At 47.5% G+C, this 18,617-nt stretch overlaps 1 protein-coding gene and 1 non-coding gene across 9 annotated transcripts in view; both read right to left on the reverse strand.

Annotated features, from left to right (window-relative positions):
* Window positions 1–18,617, reverse strand: part of LOC149357525 (cytochrome P450 3A12-like) — a 47,630-nt gene that overhangs the window by 12,135 nt on the left and 16,878 nt on the right. For 4 of the 8 annotated variants that reach the window (XM_089577935.1, XM_089577934.1, XM_089577932.1 and 1 more), the window contains 2 exons: window positions 17,647–17,854; window positions 1,224–1,413 (listed from right to left, as the gene is read on the reverse strand). In XM_089577935.1, the coding sequence (XP_089434061.1) occupies window positions 1,224–1,413; window positions 17,647–17,826 (370 nt within the window). In that variant the 5' untranslated portion in view covers window positions 17,827–17,854. The remainder of the gene's footprint in view (window positions 1–1,223; window positions 1,414–17,646; window positions 17,855–18,617) is intronic. The other 4 variants (XM_089577940.1, XM_089577937.1, XM_089577938.1 and 1 more) reach the window with 2 other exon arrangements.
* TRNAG-GCC (transfer RNA glycine (anticodon GCC)) lies at window positions 8,836–8,906 on the reverse strand. The gene has a single exon. It is a non-coding gene; the product is annotated as a tRNA-Gly (tRNA).

Genomic DNA, 18,617 nt, shown 5'->3' on the forward strand with positions numbered 1-18,617 from the left:
GCTGTTATTCTTATTATACATTAATGATTTGCCAGAAAATATTATTTCGAAAATTCGGTTGTATGCAGACGATTGTGTGATATACAGTTCAATTAACACCCCTGAGAATCACACGACACTAAATCAGTCATTCGTGTCATTCTGCTCATGGCGGGAAACATGGCAAATGCAAATAAACTTTCGTAAATCTGTATACATGTCATTCTCTAATCGCACAATACCATCTTCTTACACCTATTCATTCAAAGATAACTCTCTGAATCAAGTGTCCGAGTACAAATATTTAGGTCTTCTTTTTTCTTCTAACTTGTCCTGGTCAAAGCATATTAACACAATATCCAATAATGCAATGCGGAGGCTAGGTTATCTAAAACGTACACTTTGTGTTGCCCCCCAAGAAACTAAACTGGTAACATACAAAGCTTTAATTCGTCCACTTTTGGAGTATGGGTCAATAATCTGGGATCCCCATAAACAGTCCGATATCAGTAAGCTGGAATCCGTCCAAAGGAAAGCAGTATGGTTTATTTGCCGACGGTATGACAGAAATTTTTCACCTTCATCCACTCTTCCTGCCATAGGCCCTTCCCTCCTTTGTACCCGCCGCGACAATGAGTGTTTAAAATATTTTCATGGTATTGTTAATTTATCCCGCTTTCCTTCATTGTCTGAGTATTTGCATTTTTCAGCATCTTCATCTACAAGGAGCTACCACCCATTGAATGTAACACCCGTTCACGCGCGCACTGATATGTTCAAATTTAGTTTTTTTCCTCGTGTTATCGAACGATGGAATTCTTTACCCGGTGATATACGCTCCCTGTAATCAAACCCATATTTCAATGTTGTTGCAAATCTGTGATTAGTCTGTTGAATTACTGTTCTGTATTTTAATGATGTTCACTTCTGAATATGTTGTCCCTCTGTGCCTTTTCTTTTTTATTTTTTTCTTCCTCCCACTGCTGCAAGAGCCCCATCGTGGCTGCAGTATATGTAAATAAATAAATAAGTAAATAAATAAATAAATAAATAAATACATAAATCTTGTTAAGTTACTGACGATAAAAGAAAATAGTCCCCGAGATCGAGTTCTTCGTGCGGCGACTCATTACCTGATATCAGCAGAGATTTCTTCCGCTTTTCCTGCTTGACGATCATGCATAGCAAGCAAGAAAGCGGTACAAAATATAAGTATTGAAATTAAAATGTTCAGAACGTGGTACCTTTCAGCCCAATGAGACTGCTTTTGACGGGCTCCACATCAACAATAATGGGCACTCGGTCATGGAACACGTGTGTTTCTCTGACGAAGCATTCTTTGATGTCGTCGAGGTCGCTTAGGACGACCTTCGGAACCTCGCCTTCATAGAAGCCAAACACCTTGCCGTATTGTCGGATCCAGGCATCCATTACCTGCATCACATGCAGAAAATAAACACACGCCCATGGTTTGTACTTTCACTGTTCCGAAAAGAGAGCATACGGTACATGTCTAAGATACTGGGACAAAAATTTTGATAATTCGAAAATGGCAAGACACTGTTACTGAAATATTAAATATAATGGTCTATTCTTCTGATATGTAACAGAATCTTTCTTTTAAAGTGCTTCCATCGATCGCACCAAACAGTTTAGACTGCCATAGAAACCAGTTGGAACGCTTTTGACGACAGCAATAACGATAATAGAAAAAAATGCAAAACTACCATCGGGTGATCTGCGGATAGTAAGGTGGAAAGTTGGGCGAGTTGAATCTTATTCATGATGAAGTTTAGCGCCAAAAACGAGGACAAAGAAGGAGTGAAGACACAACACGAGCGCTTTTTCGCAACTAAAACTTTAATGGAAGAACACATAACATATATACCCATATCGTGAAGTAAATCAAAAAGCAGAAACATACATGATATGGTCAAGATAAACCTTAGAGGGCGATACATCTGAAGAGTGCTGAGGGTGCAAAAGGTACATAAAGGGTGCAAAAACAGGAAACTTCATGGTCACAATCACAATCACGAAGGCGAAACCAAAATACCAAAAAAAAACAAAAAAGGGGGGAAAGGAAAGATATTAATTCCACGTGTGATCCAGGTATGCCAGCTCTTTTTCTGTAAAAGAAATGGACGGTGCGCTTATGCATGAATTTCCCTGTCGCGAAATATAAAAAGCCTCGGTAATTTCGCGCTGGAGGCGTTCTCTATGATGTGACAGAATTTCTGTCACATCATAGAGAACGCCTCCAGCGCGAAATTACCGAGGCTTTTTATATTTCGCGACAGGGAAATTCATGCATAAGCGCACCGTCCATTTCTTTAACAGAAAAAGAGCTGGCATACCTGGATCACACGTGGAATTAATATCTTTCCTTTCCCCCCTTTTTTGTTTTTTTTTTGGTATTTTGGTTTCGCCTTCGTGATTGTGATTGTGACCATGAAGTTTCCTGTTTTTGCACCCTTTATGTACCTTTTGCACCCTCAGCACTCTTCAGATGTATCGCCCTCTAAGGTTTATCTTGACCATATCATGTATGTTTCTTCTTTTTGATTTACTTCACGATATGGGTATATATGTTATGTGTTCTTCCATTAAAGTTTTAGTTGCGAAAAAGCGCTCGTGTTGTGTCTTCACTCCGTCTTTGTCCTCGTTTTTCGCGCTAAACTTCATCATGAATCTGCGGATATATTGATTGTTCTAGTGAAATCTTACATCATATAAAATAATCGCGTTCAAAAACGGTTTCCCGCTCAAAAATGTTTTTGTCCAGAATTGTTGCATATGTCAAAATAAGCGAGCTCTAACAATGGCTGCCTACAATACTCCGGTAGCTCTCGCAGTCTTAATTCTCATAAGCAATAGAAGCGATGCTTATGATGACCTCACTTCACTCTACAGCTTTCAGAAACAGGCGTCAAAGTAGTGTGCAATCCGCGTTGTGTCAGTTTTTAAACGTGAAATACGCGAGCTGCAAGCGAACGAAACATCCTAACTGCATTAAAGAAACTTTCAAATTTGTCCGGACCTGTAATCTCAATCATTATCACAATTTTGTGAGTGTCTGTGGGTCGCATATTTAGAAGACACCCTGGCTCCCCTCTCCCTATGGGCCAATCTTTTCCTTAAGGTGCAAAACGCGCTGGAAACGTGCTTATTACTGCAAGTACAGAAAGATAAACAGCTAATACGCAGGCCTGATGCCTAGCAGGTCTTTGACTCGCTGCAAACGACTTAACATTTAAAGAGTTTTTTTTTTTTTTCAGACGAGCCAAATCCACCTAAACGCAAACCGAGAGAAACGCGAAAGTTTGTTATCAGCATAAACCGTACCGCGATCCCAGCTGTCATATGATATGCTTTACAAGCTAGTTTGAGCAACTCTGCACCATGATGCAATGAAAAATTATGCAAATAATTTTGTGAATATCAGCATGTAAGCATTCCATGTGAAACTCTGTTTCTGAACCATTTTCGTCGAGAAAATTTTATTTCCACAGTTATTTTTAAGCTCTGTTAATGCAAATAATGGTTAAAAATGATTATGCTGTCAATACAGTAAAATATAAAATAGTCTTCATAGTGTGCAGTAAGGGGCATTGGTGTGCTTCAAAACAAGCAAGTGCGAAGAGCCGGCTTCAGCCGCAAGGAACCGACGTGACAACCTTCTTTTCCAGTGTTCCCACGTCGGCAGCGAGAAAATGAGTTAGCTAGAATGTATGGGATCTAGAGTGCATTTTACTTCTAAGCAGCATTCTAAATCCAAGAGTATTACCGAAACGGTAAATGCATACAGGACGCAGAACGACCAGGCAACGGCAAGTATTGTCGTTTCCTGTCTGGCTCAGGCACTTCGCTTCGAATAATGCACTGAAAAAATCATTGCCTAGCACGCTAACTAAGCGCTTCAATGTTAGCCATATCAAAGCCGCATCCTTGCTTCATCGTTATCGTCATCTCGGTTCAGATCTTCCACCGTACTTTTCATAGCCTTAGCAGTCGATGCGAAAGTGGCGCTGGGGAAGGACTAAATAAAACCACTCTCGAAAAAATCCGACTTATGAGGCTCAAGCTGACAAAGAATGCTCCCAAGAGTGGATATGAGTTACTTTATCCTAACATCAACAGAATCTGGCTAATTTTTTTATGATACAGAGGATTTGCGGGAACTTTCTCTAGGCGTTACTTGGCATCTTTCGTTCTCATAGCTTTTGCAAAAGTAAGACCTATGGGTGAGTGTTCTATTACAACAAAATTTCACTTCGTGTCCTTGTCTGGATTTGAGCTATTTGAAAAAAAATCCTCACTTGTGTGTGTGCGTTCGCTGAGACTGCCCTCACAACATGCAGCGAACGAACAGAATAAATTAAGGAAGTGTAGCGATTAAGACGCGTTCAAACATTGCTTGTAAAAAACTGTTTAATTTCAATTGGCTCATGAGCGAAAAAACAGAAATGCCCATTGAATTAAAACGCATGCTCTCGCTTCGAGATGCACTGCCCGTGTTGCGGGCGCTCTCCCGTTTTCCACAAATCTTCTAAATCGCTAGGACACGTGGATGAGCTGACCAGAGAAAGAGCAAAGGCATATGGTATGCACAAACAGATAAACAAGCAGCAGCAGTAGGAGTAAATTTGATAACGGAGCTGCCATCAACACAGAAATGCACCTAACCCAGTAATAAACAACCTGCGCGAGTTTTTTTCCAGCCACCAGTGTATTGCGTCACACGATAGTAATATTTGATACTTTTTACAGCGAAACACGCCCATCTGCGCTTTTTAATTTCTGATACGCGGACGTGCGATGCAGCTAGTTAGTATCCATGTTCTGTTTTTTTTTTGGTAAAAAAAATGTTCAACACCAGTTATAGCCGCTTACTGCGGGGGGTCTGGAGGACTCGAGCTACATTCCGCCCCCCCCCCCTCCCCCCCCCCCCCGCCCTTAAAAAAAATCCGGGGTTAAAAAATCCCCCCTTCCCCCTTCTTGGAGACTGAGCGATGGGGTCAGGGGCCAGCATATCTTCTGCATATGTTGTCGTCCAATGTTCTGTCCTTGCAAAGTGCTTTTTGTGTATCCGGAATAAATTGGTGATTTTAGAAGACTGGATTTGTCACCCGTGGGGCGAGACCATGGCTCGCGCACCCCTTCATTAGAAGGCGGGGCCTGTAGTATATAGCCTCTCCGCCTGTCTACATCTTGTACTAAAATCATCTGAAGATAACATGTCACACGTCATACATATGCCCACCCTAAGCGATCAAGATATCTTCAAAAGAGTAGTTTTTGGGCTTGTTGGTGCACGATCATAGCGAGAGAATATAGCGCAGAGTAGGACAGGACAGGACACACGACTCGTCATAAGAAGCCGTACGTGTCATCGTCATAAGAAGCCGTACGTGTCATGCATTGAAGGTGTCGTGTATAAAATACCGTTATCATGCGGGGGCCATTACATCGCCCAGACGGGGAGATGCCTCAATCAGCGATTGATGGAACACGCACGCGACGTCAAGAACGGGAAAGAGAAATCACTTGTTGACCTCATTCGTTCATGCGAATCTAAAACCTGCAAACCATTTTTTGAAAAACTGCTGTGCTTGCAAAAAGTAGGGACATGACCACGCGATTAATAATTGAAGCTGAAAGGATAAATTCTTTGGGAGAGACATGTGTAAGCACTCCCTCTATCTTTTTATGTGATAAAGAACTCTCGTTTCTCAGGCAACGTTACTGTTAGCACAAGTGATGACGTGTTTTTGGTGTATAAATATGTTGCATGTGTGAAATAAAATTTGTTGGAAGATTGCGCTCGTGTTGTTCGTATCTTCTTGTGTCCTGTCCTACTCTGCGCTATATTCTCTCGCTAAGATATCTTGCATTTCAAGTTTGATTTATTATGCGCCATTGTCAAAATGCTCCAAGACCATTAGCGACTATAACGAAGCTCATTTTGTAGCACTTAATAACTGGCCAGCTTTTTAGATGTTTTCTTACCAGGTTATCTGGAGCGCTGAGCATAAATAAATTGGTGCATGTACCGGAGTAAAGTGTCTGAACTGATTCCTCGTCTTATCCCTTCTTCGGCGTGTGTACTCCAATAGCTATGCTCCATGGTATAACAGATATTTAAAACACTTTTCTCAGAAAAAGAAAAGATTTTTTGAACTGATAAGTATTCATTAAAACATGCCCATTGATCAGCATACAAGACAGGTGCTTCAGCCTATTAGTGAGCCCTGAAATCTACTAAATCTGCCTTCTTTAAAGTAACCCTCCTGAACAATCCGCAGACTATTCCAAAACACTTCTGGAACATAATAAAACCTGGAAACGCCAATAAAGTGCCGTTATTGCACCCACCGCCGAGCCTGCTCCCGGCCACCTCTGTGCTACTGTACTAAATGATCTTTCGTTAAATCGTTTCCTTCTTCATACAATGTTATCCAATTTCCTGATCTCCAACTATGCGATCATTTAGCGATGGATCCCAACATGTTCGCCTTGCAAGGCATCATACCGCTATCGATTTGAAACTAACATCTTCTAGCGGAATTTATTGGTATAAATGGCAAATTTATAGGAAATTCTAAAGAGTAGTTCTATCATCATGAAATGAATATTCTCACAATCGTATCATCATGGTGTACTACTGAAGACTGGAAGACTGCTGCGGTCATATACCAGTACATAAAGCCGGAGATAGACAGAATACATCTAACCATTGTTCCATATCTTTGAGATGAATAGAATGCAAAATAATGGAACATATATTTACATATCTTGTTAGTTTTCCGAGGAAATAAATTTCTTCTCTCTATAAAGAGCATGGCTCCCAAAAGCTTTTCTCTTGTGACAATAAACTACTTTCCTTCGCTAACGATTTGCACTTCTATTTGGACTTCGCTTTTACATCTGACCCCATATTTCTTGACTTCGCTAAAGCATTCGATAAAGTTAATAGCTCACTACTACTACATAAACTAAGAGTGCTGAACATTGACCTTGCAGTTGTTAACTGTATCCGTGGATTTCCATCTTCTCGTGTTGAATCTGTCAGCATTAATGACACTGATTGCTCTAGTGTACCACTTGGTTCTGGGGTTCCTCAAGGATCACTACTTGGCTCCCTCACCTTTTTTTTATCTCCTACACTGCTGCGAATTTCCGTTCCGCTCTGTAATGTACTCCGTACACTTAGAGTAAAATAAATAAATAAAAATCTCTTGCCAAGGAGCATACCCGGAGGAGGGGGGGGGGAATGAAAAAGAGGGGGTACTAACCTCAGTGCCGGGTCCATTAAATATAATCTCTCTCCACCTGAAATGTCACGTGGTAGTAAACTTCTTCTAAATTGTTCCTTTCTATGAGATTAAACTTTAAATCTAGCAGGACACTTTCTAACACGTCCTGCGTACATCCGATGAAGTTGGTGTGCCGTATTGCCGCTACCGTTATTCCAATCATACTACTGCCCTAATTTGTCGCTACCTTTCAGTCGCCATGGTGATCTGCTGCTGACCACGAATTAGCGGCATTTAACACGTCTATGTCCACGTGGTCGAGGTCGATCCAGGCAAGTAAAAGAGATTAGCGTAAGCGACCGATCCCCGGAGCGACGGAATGCCAACGGGCGGCTCTGTGGTTCACGAACCAGAGTGCCAGGCTGTTCCTATGCTCATAAGAGCAGTTTAGCAGACAGGCACTGCCTGCAAATAATTGTTTCCGTCTCTTTTTTTCATGAAAGGCTCGCTTCCGACGGACACCGCTCAAGCTTCAAAGACATCATTTTTTGCGCTTGGCCTTTATTTCCGTAAAAAAATGCGCTTGAGCCGCGCGACGGACAGATTACGGTGGAGGAAACAGCACTCGTCTAAGACGGGTAGTTCTGCTTGGATGCAGCTTAAAAGCAATCGCACCAGGGAATAAAACCGGCGGTTTAGTTCACCGAGTCTGCGTATGGCGACAAAGGGGTTATAAGTGAGATGTAATTCTTACGAATTAAAATATCGCTGCTCCCAACAACGCCGCCAAAAAGAAAGGCCACGTTCGCAGCCACACAGGTAGGCCAACACCGAAGTGAGCACAGCAGCACTGGGACACTTGGGAAGCGGCGCACTTGAGAGAGGCTGCTTCTTTCCGGCCTCCCCTCCGCTGGAAACATGGGAACGGCTCTGCACTGTCCCTATCGTCGTGTTCACAAACCGACAACCTTTTTTACTCGCCCTTGCTCCTCATAGCTCACACAGCAGCTGTGGCACGTTAAAATGAATTATTTTAGGAGTGCACTAAAACGATTGTCACGTCTCAAACTCTACGATCACCATCATGACTGCAGTGTAAAACGCCGCCCCATGACACGGTCATCTAATTACAGCTGACGACCGAAGAAAGCAGAGCAGACTGCAACGTTCTCGTTCCACTCATGCAGGAATAGGAATAAGATGTGTACGCCCGCTACTTGATCTGACACCGTGGCGCGCGAACTCATTAGGACCATTGAATTATTTTCCCTACGACAAGCTTGCATTCCGTTGGAAAAGCCTACCGGACCTGAACTGGACGCAATGTCATCGGGTCCTGAAAAGGACCAAGTACAATGCGAGACTGATTAGGGATCTTCGTGCAGTTCTGAAGATCATATACGGAGTTCGGAAAAAGAATCGCGAGCGAGCAATCAGGGGCAGTGCTAACTTCTCGCTTGCCTTTTACTTTCTCTTCGTGAGTGGGTACATTATAGACTGCAAGCACTTTTTTGCATGGTTTGGCAATGCTGCTTGCAATTATGACAAGAATCATCACAGAGAAAACGCGTAAACGGCTAAAAAAAAGGCGCGGAAAACCTGCGTCGGCCGGGAATCGAACCCGGGCCACCCGCGTGGCAGGCGAGTATTCTACCACTGAACCACCGACGCCGACATTAAAGATGTGTGTTCTAAGCCTACAGATGCATTGCGCAAGCACCCCAGATATGGGTCACAGACTCTCCTCCATCTTGCCCACGTCGTCGCTCCTCAGTTGCGTTACGCCAGCAACGCAGACGCCCTCCCCATCGAGGCCCAGTGGCTGCGCTCAAGTTCGCCATTATCAGCTCAGTGCTATCATATCACTAACGCTAGAACACATGGAGGGGACGAGAGAGAGGGGAAAAGCTTGGGTCGAGTGTAATATCTGAACAAGCGGCGCCAGCTCGCAAGCTTGTTCTCGATAGCATGATATCTATGTCACGCTCTCCTAAATGAGTCATTGCAAGCCCAAGCGGAGATACCTTGGACAGCAGACAAACGGACGACGGTGAACCGGACATAACACTTTTAACTGTTTTGCTTCGAAACTTGCACGCTTATATAGTATATTTTAGGAAACAAACACCCCACGCGGAAAACAAAATAAGTGACGTTTAGACACGTGCACTTAGAGGTAAGAAAAACGACTAGATAGAGGAAGAAAATTTCAAGACAATAAAAAACGGTCCCCGAAAGAGGAAAAAAGCTGGGAGTGCTGGTCAAGGTAAATAGAATTACTGAAACGAGAATTATGTTCCGCCTATACAGCTGTGCCGGTGGAGCACATCTACGGTATTTCAACATGCGCACGTTGCTTCTCAGAAATCTTGGTTGTCGGTAGTTTTGACTCGTGTTAACTTCCTGTATTTATGAGTGCAGGAGCATTACAAGAAACAGATCTCAGGGATTATCTGAGGTGCCTGCGGCGAGGAATAAATGATGAAGAAACTCAAGAAACCATGCAATCAGCTATTCTATTCGTAGCAGCTGATAGCGAGAGAAACCCACAATAAATGTGACCAAATTTCTTTCAGAGTATGCGGGTGCCCTCAAGGTCACTTTTCAGAAAAATCACCCACTTAGTATGCTAGCATCAAAAAATGACCTAAATACAATATCAATGCGGAGATGTCCTCCCAAACAAATAAATCAGTATTGAGTATCGCATACGGAGTATGGAGTATCGCATACGTGCACGTATGGAAAAGTTCCGAGTTGGCTATGTACAGGGCCGTCCAAGATGGATAGATGTAAGGATCGAATGTCCCATCTGAAACGGGATGGTGGTGGGCGAAACCACGCTCGTTTTTTTTTTTATATTCTTCTAGCACACTTGTTTGAGAGGTACCATCTAGAAATTCTTCCTTCTAAAAAGAAAACCAATTCTGTTGTCTTTATTCAATAACAGTTTTGAATTCTGTTGTATCATTACGTCACTTCCCTGATTTTCAGCCACTGATCTTCCAATCGTTTTTTTTTTTTTTACAAAGATCCGTCAGTCCCATCCTTGGAGATGTGCACAAGTGTCAAGACGACCTATCTGCTTCACTGAAAATGATATTTCTTGCCTTTGTAGCTTATGGTAGGCTTCGAGAAAATTCGTGAAATAAATGTTTATTATAGGCATGGTGTTCTGGATGTGCTAAAGATTACAAAAATTATTTAGGAAGGGCGCCTCGGACGACATCGAGAGCTTTCTATCCTCTACAAACGCAATAAGAGGCGGATAAATGCAGTCATATTTCGGCCAGCTATCTTTTCAGTGTTTTCACGCCAGAGATGGCACGGAGAAGGACTCATGTGGCAGGAGATGACGCAGCACTAGCAGGGCTGTCATCATTACGGTACAGCAGTTTTTGCTTCGTTTTTTTTTTGCTTAACTGTGTAACTTACCTTTACAGCTTGCTGTGCAGCATACAGATCTATTCAAAATTCACTTCAGTGCTTATTTAGGGATGCTAAGCATTAGAAAAAGAGCAAGTATATGAACGTAGTTAAGCAGTAAATTGATCATCAAGTTAAAAGTATCAAGACAAAAAAAGATACAAATGCATAGAGAAAATTGTGTAAATAATATAAGGAGCGCAAATAAAGTGGCAGAATCCAAACGAGATGAAATCTATATAACGTTCGACGAAAACTCGTCTGGTCGGGAAGAACCCAAAAGTTTTTGTACGTTACGTAGATGACTGTTTCTGCATTATCAAAAAGGATGCGTTATGTGCCTTCAGAGATCACATCAATAGCATGGAAGACTCCATTCAATTCACGGTTGAGGAGGAGGCTGCTTGCCGTCTTCCTTTTCTGGACGTTTTGGTCGAACGCCGTAACCACCGCCTTTCTTTCAAAGTTGTGGGAATCCTGGCTTTCGCCGTCGCCTTTGCGCGGCTAGCCGGCCTCCCGCGTTGTTTCTCCTCTTTCCCTTGCTCCCGCCTCAGGCGGTGGAGAGGCGGCTGGGTGACTAATCACTGTCATTTAGCCACAGCTCCGCCCCGGCTCCCCAAGGGCCTTTGCCATTGGCGCCTTTTGGCGGGAATTCGGGACCCCGCTTTGGGCGGCCGCGCGCCGCGCGACCGTCCGAGCGGGGCCCAGAGAGAGAGGGATCCCTCCGAGACAGCGTAAGGTGCGTACGTTACTGTTTTGTCCCTGCCGGCCTTTGCCGCTCGGACCAGTGCATATACTCGAGCTCGCCCGCACGTGTCCTCTGACCTGCAGCGGCTCGAGCCTGTCCAGCGGGGTCCAGCGACCTCCGACAGGCGTACCTTGCGTTTATTGCCCACTCTCTCTCGCAACCGGCCCAACGGTCGGCACGAGAGAGATATCACAGCACTGCCGCGGGGACATTCTCCTGCAGCGGCGTGCTAGCGGCGCACATTGCTCGAGTCGCTTCGAGCGCGCAGCGGAGCCTTGCTCCTCGCGCGCCCCCGGGACGGGGCGACTATTGAGTGTGTGTGTACTGCTGAAGGACGACGTGAATAAACGTCTCCTTGGTGAACTTGGAGGCCTATTTCTTTGCGGCGAATCGCTCTCCTCCCAGCGGAGGTTGAGTGCACCGCATCGGTGTCCCAGTGTGTGTGTGGTGACGGCTGATCGGGGCCCTTGGCTCGCGCGAAGCTCGAACCCGCGGTGGGTGGTGGCCTGTGTCCACTTAGAAACCCACAACTGGCGCCCAACGTGCTAAGTCATTGGCGCTTACGCCTTTGATGGCACATTAGCCGAGCAGGTCGCCTTGACGATCACGCTTGCGCACCATGTCTAACACCCCCAGCGGGGCATTCGGAAGCTACATGTCGGCTCCCTACGGAGTTGTAGCGTCGTTTTATCCGCTGGCTGCTGTTCCTACGAATAGCTAGACACCGTGGTTGGCCGCGGCCCCCATTGGGGTTTACGGCGACACAACCCAAAATGTCGACCACGCGGCTCCCATTGGAGCTGTATCGGAAGCACCCTGCGGTGCATCCGCTGGTCACATGCCTCAGCTGTGCACGCTTTCCGCCCAGTGCGAAAGCAGTTCGTGTCACGCTGCCGCAACCGGCAGTTTCGAACAGCAGCAGCCGTGCCCCGCGAGCAGTCAATTCTGCTCGGGGAACGGCGAGGCGCTGGCCCGGTTCCCTGTGGAAACCACGCCGCTCATCGAACTAGGAGCCTTGCCTCCCTCGTTCGTGCAGCCCGCCCAAGCCTCCACTGAGGCAGGGGTGCAGTGCGCTCAGTTGGCTGATGCGGCTCCGCGAGCCTGCGGGTCGGCTGGCGCGCTGGGCTCTCCTGATACAGCATTACGACTTTTCGGTGCAGTATCGAAAGGGGAGCACAAACGTGGTAGCTGACGCGCTATCCCGTGCCCCACTCGCCAGCGGCGCCTTGACGCCTGTAGGCGGAGGGGGCGAAACAGCGGACGAGCCGCCGGGCGGCAAGGAGGGGGAACCCGCAAACGGGTTAACCCATTCCGCTAACCAGGCGAGCAGCGCTTCGCAAAGCGGACGAGAGGCAAAGCTCTTCGTGAGCGCCTCGGAGGTGCCGACGCGAACGGAAATTTTGGCTGCAAACCTGAGTGGGGACGAGACCATGCTCCCCTCTGGGATGACTGGAATCGTTTTCAGCCGTAAGAGCTACTGAAAGCCCAGCAAAATGACCCCTTTTGTCGCGAGGTGAGCGACGGTCTCAGGGAGACGGAGCGCCGTGACGCTACTGGTATTGTAGCGGGCGCAGGGGGGCAGAAGCCAGCGTGTGTCGCGGCGAACCCCGGGGAGTCATATTTGCTGGACCATGACGGGCTCGTGCTGAAGTACATAGCCACCGATGACGAGTCCATCGACCCGTTCTAGGTGGTTATCCCCAAAAGTCTAAGAGGCGCACTTTTGCGATTCTCTCATGACGAACCACTGGCCGGTCATCTGAGTGACTCCAAAGTTTTTGCAAAACTGAGTCAATCGGTGACGTGGCCCGGCATGAAGCGTGACATTATCCGCTATTGCCGTTCCTGCCATGTCTGTCAAGCGGTGAAGTCACGGGGTGGCAAGCCGCCTGGAATGATGAAACCGATTGACAGTGTGCGTCCGTGGCAGATGGCCACCTGCGATTTGATGGGGCCTTTCCCCAGGAGCAAGCAGGGGTTCATTGACCTGAAGGCCTACGCGTCACGGTCTGATGAGCTTGCGCCGGTACCCATTGGTATCAAAGGCAAGTGTAAAGGCACAACTGGTGCTGCGGAACGCAAGCGTACGGAGCACCGGTACAATCTGAGGCGACGGTCACCTGTGTGATTGATGCCGGACGGCGGACTTTTCCGCAACCGAAGGCACGCAGCCTCAGCTAGCTGGCGAGCTTTCTTGTCAGGCCCTACCCAGGTGAAGCACGGTGTGTTTTTTTCTGTTGTTGTTTTGGCAGCATGCTCAGTTCCAGCCTTGTGGGTTTATCAGTTTATTTATTTGTTTTGTTTTAGTCAGTTTCTAGCCACTTTCGTTTCCCCGCTTGTTCGTCTGTTTTCGTTCTAACGTACCAGACTTGTACATAGGCAAACTTCAGCCAGCTCGTGCTTGCTCTTATCTTCATGAAGAAAACGATGGGTGTCGTTTGTACAGCGCGCCTTTTCTCATTTCCGGCCCGACTGTGGGTGGTTGGCTCGTTAAGGAGCCGTGTGTCGCGGTGCGAGTTTTGTGCGGCCCGTATGGACGGGAAGTTGGCGGGGCGTTTGGGGCGATGGGTTGCGATGGGGGGCGGAAAGTGCACCCTTTGACCCTCGCCGCGGCGCCTCTGGACGCTTCTGATGAGGGGGTCGTTGTCGCCGACCAGCGTCCGCGCACTTGCGGGTGTATGCGTGGTTGTGGCTGTGACTGTGTGCGCGCGTAACCATGAGCCAAGGCGACGCCTGTGAGTTGTGCCGTTGTGTCCTTCTGCGTGAGCGCGAGGATGAGAAGCACCCCTTGCTGTGGACAAGGTTACACATCTGGACGCCGCCGAACGTCCTCGCCCGTTTCAGCCGGCGTGAAGGGGGTGCACTAACTGTCTTGTGCCCGAACGTGATGTCGTGTCCAAGGGCGCGAGGTCAGTGCTCTGCCGCGGCCCCGTCGTCATCAACGCACCCTACATCAACGGAAAGAAGACCGCCATCAGTCGTCGGCCCTCCCAACCCGTTCAACTTGAAGCCTGCGAGCGGTGAGTCGCCGACCGGCCCACTGGGCCGCGCCATCGAACTTTGAGGCTGGCATCCACCTGTAACATAGCTGTACAGTTGTATTCACATCTTATTGTATATAATCTGCAAGCTGTTTTGATTTACTGAAGCGTATGCAAGTGTTGTTTGCCTTGTTTTTCCTTTGTTTTTTTACATTGTTCTGGCTGGAACTGGTGTAGCTAGTTTTTTTTTGTGTGTATTCATTTCTTTATTTTGGAACTGAAGTGTATCTAGTTTTTTTTGTGTATTGATTTCTTTATTTTGGAACTGAAGTGTAGCTTATTTTTTTTGTGTATTGATTTCTTTATTTTGGCCGCGTGCTTTGCCGATGGGTAGGAGGGCATTTAAGGAGAGGGGGATGTGGGAATCCTGGCTTTCGCCGTCGCCTTTGCGCGGCTAGCCGGCCTCCCGCGTTGTTTCTCCTCTTTCCCTTGCTCCCGCCTCAGGCGGTGGAGAGGCGGCTGGGTGACTAATCACTGTCATTTAGCCACAGCTCCGCCCCGGCTCCCCAAGGGCCTTTGCCATTGGCGCCTTTTGGCGGGAATTCGGGACCCCGCTTTGGGCGGCCGCGCGCCGCGCGACCGTCCGAGCGGGGCCCAGAGAGAGAGGGATCCCTCCGAGACAGCGTAAGGTGCGTACGTTACTGTTTTGTCCCTGCCGGCCTTTGCCGCTCGGACCAGTGCATATACTCGAGCTCGCCCGCACGTGTCCTCTGACCTGCAGCGGCTCGAGCCTGTCCAGCGGGGTCCAGCGACCTCCGACAGGCGTACCTTGCGTTTATTGCCCACTCTCTCTCGCAACCGGCCCAACGGTCGGCACGAGAGAGATATCACAGCACTGCCGCGGGGACATTCTCCTGCAGCGGCGTGCTAGCGGCGCACATTGCTCGAGTCGCTTCGAGCGCGCAGCGGAGCCTTGCTCCTCGCGCGCCCCCGGGACGGGGCGACTATTGAGTGTGTGTGTACTGCTGAAGGACGACGTGAATAAACGTCTCCTTGGTGAACTTGGAGGCCTATTTCTTTGCGGCGAATCGCTCTCCTCCCAGCGGAGGTTGAGTGCACCGCATCGGTGTCCCAGTGTGTGTGTGGTGACGGCTGATCGGGGCCCTTGGCTCGCGCGAAGCTCGAACCCGCGGTGGGTGGTGGCCTGTGTCCACTTAGAAACCCACAAAGTTTATAGAAAGGACACCCACACAGGCCGGTACCTTCATTTTAATTCCGTGCACCCGGTTTGCCACAAACGCTCCGTCGTGGCTTCCCTCGTCCAACGTGCCAAAAACATCTGCCCAAGACCAGGAGATCGGGCTGCTGACCTACGCCAAGTGCGCCGAGAACTGAGTGAATGCGGCTACCCGAAGCACTTCGTAGATTCCGTTCTTCAACGCTCATCACGCCCGTCAGAACCAGTTGGTCCCCCGCGCCGAGCCCGAGCCGCTGTCCCATATGTACCGGGCGTGAGCGAGTCTCTGGCTCGCGTTTTACGCACTTACGGCGTACACGTCGCTCACGTTCCGGCATGCAAGCTGAGGCACGAGCTGGTGTCTGTCAAAGACAAGATAAAGAAAGAGAAGTTTCCTGGCGTCATCTACAAGATTCCCTGCGCAGATTGCGACTACTGCTATATCGGCGAGAGCCGGAATTTCGAGAGACGATTGAGGGACCACAAGAACGACGTCAGGAACAAGAGGATTGCTTCTAATGCACTTGCGGAACACATGGAAGCCGCGACGCACAAAATAGCCTGGGAAGAAGCTTCAGTCATCGCCAGAGAGAAGAATCGGCTGTCACGTCGGTATCTAGAATCCCTAATAATTCAATCAACAGAAAAAACCATTAACCACAACGCAGGCAATCTCCCGCCTACGTATGCAAGATGCCTGGGGCGATTACTGCAGTGCACTTAAGCGATGTGCTTTGGGCTTTTCGCCCAGTGATCAAGGCTTCCGTATGGAAGCCGAAACGTCTTCGTCTTCATATTAAACAACAACCTTTTGGTCGGCGTTCCTTCTATTGACTTCATGAATCCAAACGAGAGCGCGCACTCTGTATTTGAGCAAGAATATGGCTTCCGCTGTTTTATGGTTTGATAAACTTTAGCGCTGCTGCTTTAATCTTGTAAAAAAACCATCATCATCATCAGCCTGACTACGCCCACTACAGGGCAAAGGCCTCTCCCATGTCTCTCCAATCAACCCTGCCCTTTGCCAGGCGCGGCCACTGTATCCCGCAAACTTCTTAGTCTCATCCGCACAGCTAATTTTGGCGCCCCCTGCTCCGTTTGCCTTCTCTTGGAATCCACTCCGTTACCCTTAAGGACCAGCGGCTATCTTGCCTTTGCATTACATGCTCTGCCCAAGCCAATTTCTTCCTCTTGATTTCGATTAGGATGTCATTTACCAGCATTTGTTCCTTCACCCACTCCGCCCGCTTCCTACCTCTTAACGTTATACCTGTGATGACGAAGAAGTGCCCGCGCGGCAGCGGGACTGCTTTCGGCGAGCGCGCGCTTCCTGTTGGTGGTGTTGGAACGACTGACTGCCGGTGGACGCCGTTCAGCGCTTTGTGCTCTGTGCCGTGCTGTGCTTTGTGTTCTGTGCCCGAAAAACCCATTACACACCTATCATATTTCCTCCCATAGCTCGCTGCGATGTCCTTAAGCTGAACCCTTTTCGTTAGCCTCCACGTTTATGCCCCATAGGTGAGTGCCGGTAAGATACCGCTGTTCAATACTTCTTTTCTTGAAGGATATTGGTGAAGTAAAAAAAATGTTATAATTCAAAGAGTAGTGACCATTTATATAAGTAAAAAATGGGGCATTAAGCACATCCTCGCTTTAGCGACAGTTCACTAGGCTGGAATTGAGCCCGCAGCTGCTAACTGCGATAAACGGAAATAAATACCGAGATTTTAAATTGCTGCTAAAGGTGCTCATTTCCCAGATTTTAAAATTCTTTTCATGCCCTCTGTACCTAGCTCCTTCAGCAAAACGCAGTAATATTCAGCTCAACTTTAGCATTCATTGTTACCGTGACGTGAATTAGGTCAGCTCGTTTCTCCCTTTGTGCGGCTTTTCTGGCACAAGTGAACGCTTGAGGGCAAATGATTTCAACTTCTGTAGAAAAATTAGTGCCTCTCGCGGACATTCTTCATTCATTCATCATAATCAGGAGCACAGGATAGACGAGCATCTGACTCTCACCTTGAGCCGATCTTCTTTCAGTTGTTTCCAGTTGCCCAAGAAAAGGTTGGGCTCTGGACCTGGAATTCCGTATCTTTTCAACAATCGCTGCTGGTGTCTTCTTCTGAGTACCCATGCAATGGACAGAGCGAACACAGCAGACCACAAGGCTATCGTCACGCCCCACGCACCGGCTTCCATGGCAAGTGATCGCTCACAGGAGGTTAGGCTGCAGAGAGTCAAACGAGCCAGTAACTTAGATCGGCATGCTAAAGAGAAACGGGCGACAAAACCAGCACTTTCCCTAACCATCACATGTCGAGGCAGTGAGCGATGTAGAAAAATCAATATGAACGAACTATATGAGGTGTGAAGGAGAATCACTTTGGCGAGTAGAAGAACAGGTAAATTCTCTCAGGCTGCCACTCCTGTTACATGCCGCATGCCACCGGGGTGGGCACTGGTACATGTCTCAGTCTTAAAATGCAGCCTTCCTTAGATAAAAAAAAAAAGTTCTTTCCGTTCTACGCGAAACGTCGGCTGTGTTATCTCGCCTGCATGTGCTCAAGAGACTTCAACTTTCGCAGCAGTCTTTGAATCAAGCACCCATGCTATTCGGTTGTTACTGCCCCAACAGGTAGCAGGTGGCGACAGTACATCATGAATCATTGCACCTTTGCCGCCTCTAAGGGTTTTACTGCAGCCCATCATAAGCTATTAAGCCCCGCCCCTGTGTAGATAAGTGCTCTTTTCGCATTATTTTGTGTCTGTGGTACACTTGATACAATAAGGAATTGTGTAAACAGAGTTCTACAGTAAAATAATTCCTTCAACTAATCTCAAGCCACCGGACCCTGTTCTCTCACTCTACCTGTGCACTGGGTGGGAAGCTTTTCTCACATGTTTAGTCCAGCTGGTTCGTGCATGTTTCTGGCATGACTACTACTTGTAAACAAAACGTAAACAATAGCGGAAAGAGTAACATGAAGGAC

Source organism: Amblyomma mixtum, chromosome 3 (assembly GCF_055824585.1).
Source record: "Amblyomma mixtum isolate Tamu chromosome 3, ASM5582458v1, whole genome shotgun sequence".
NCBI classification, from domain to species: domain Eukaryota; kingdom Metazoa; phylum Arthropoda; class Arachnida; order Ixodida; family Ixodidae; genus Amblyomma; species Amblyomma mixtum.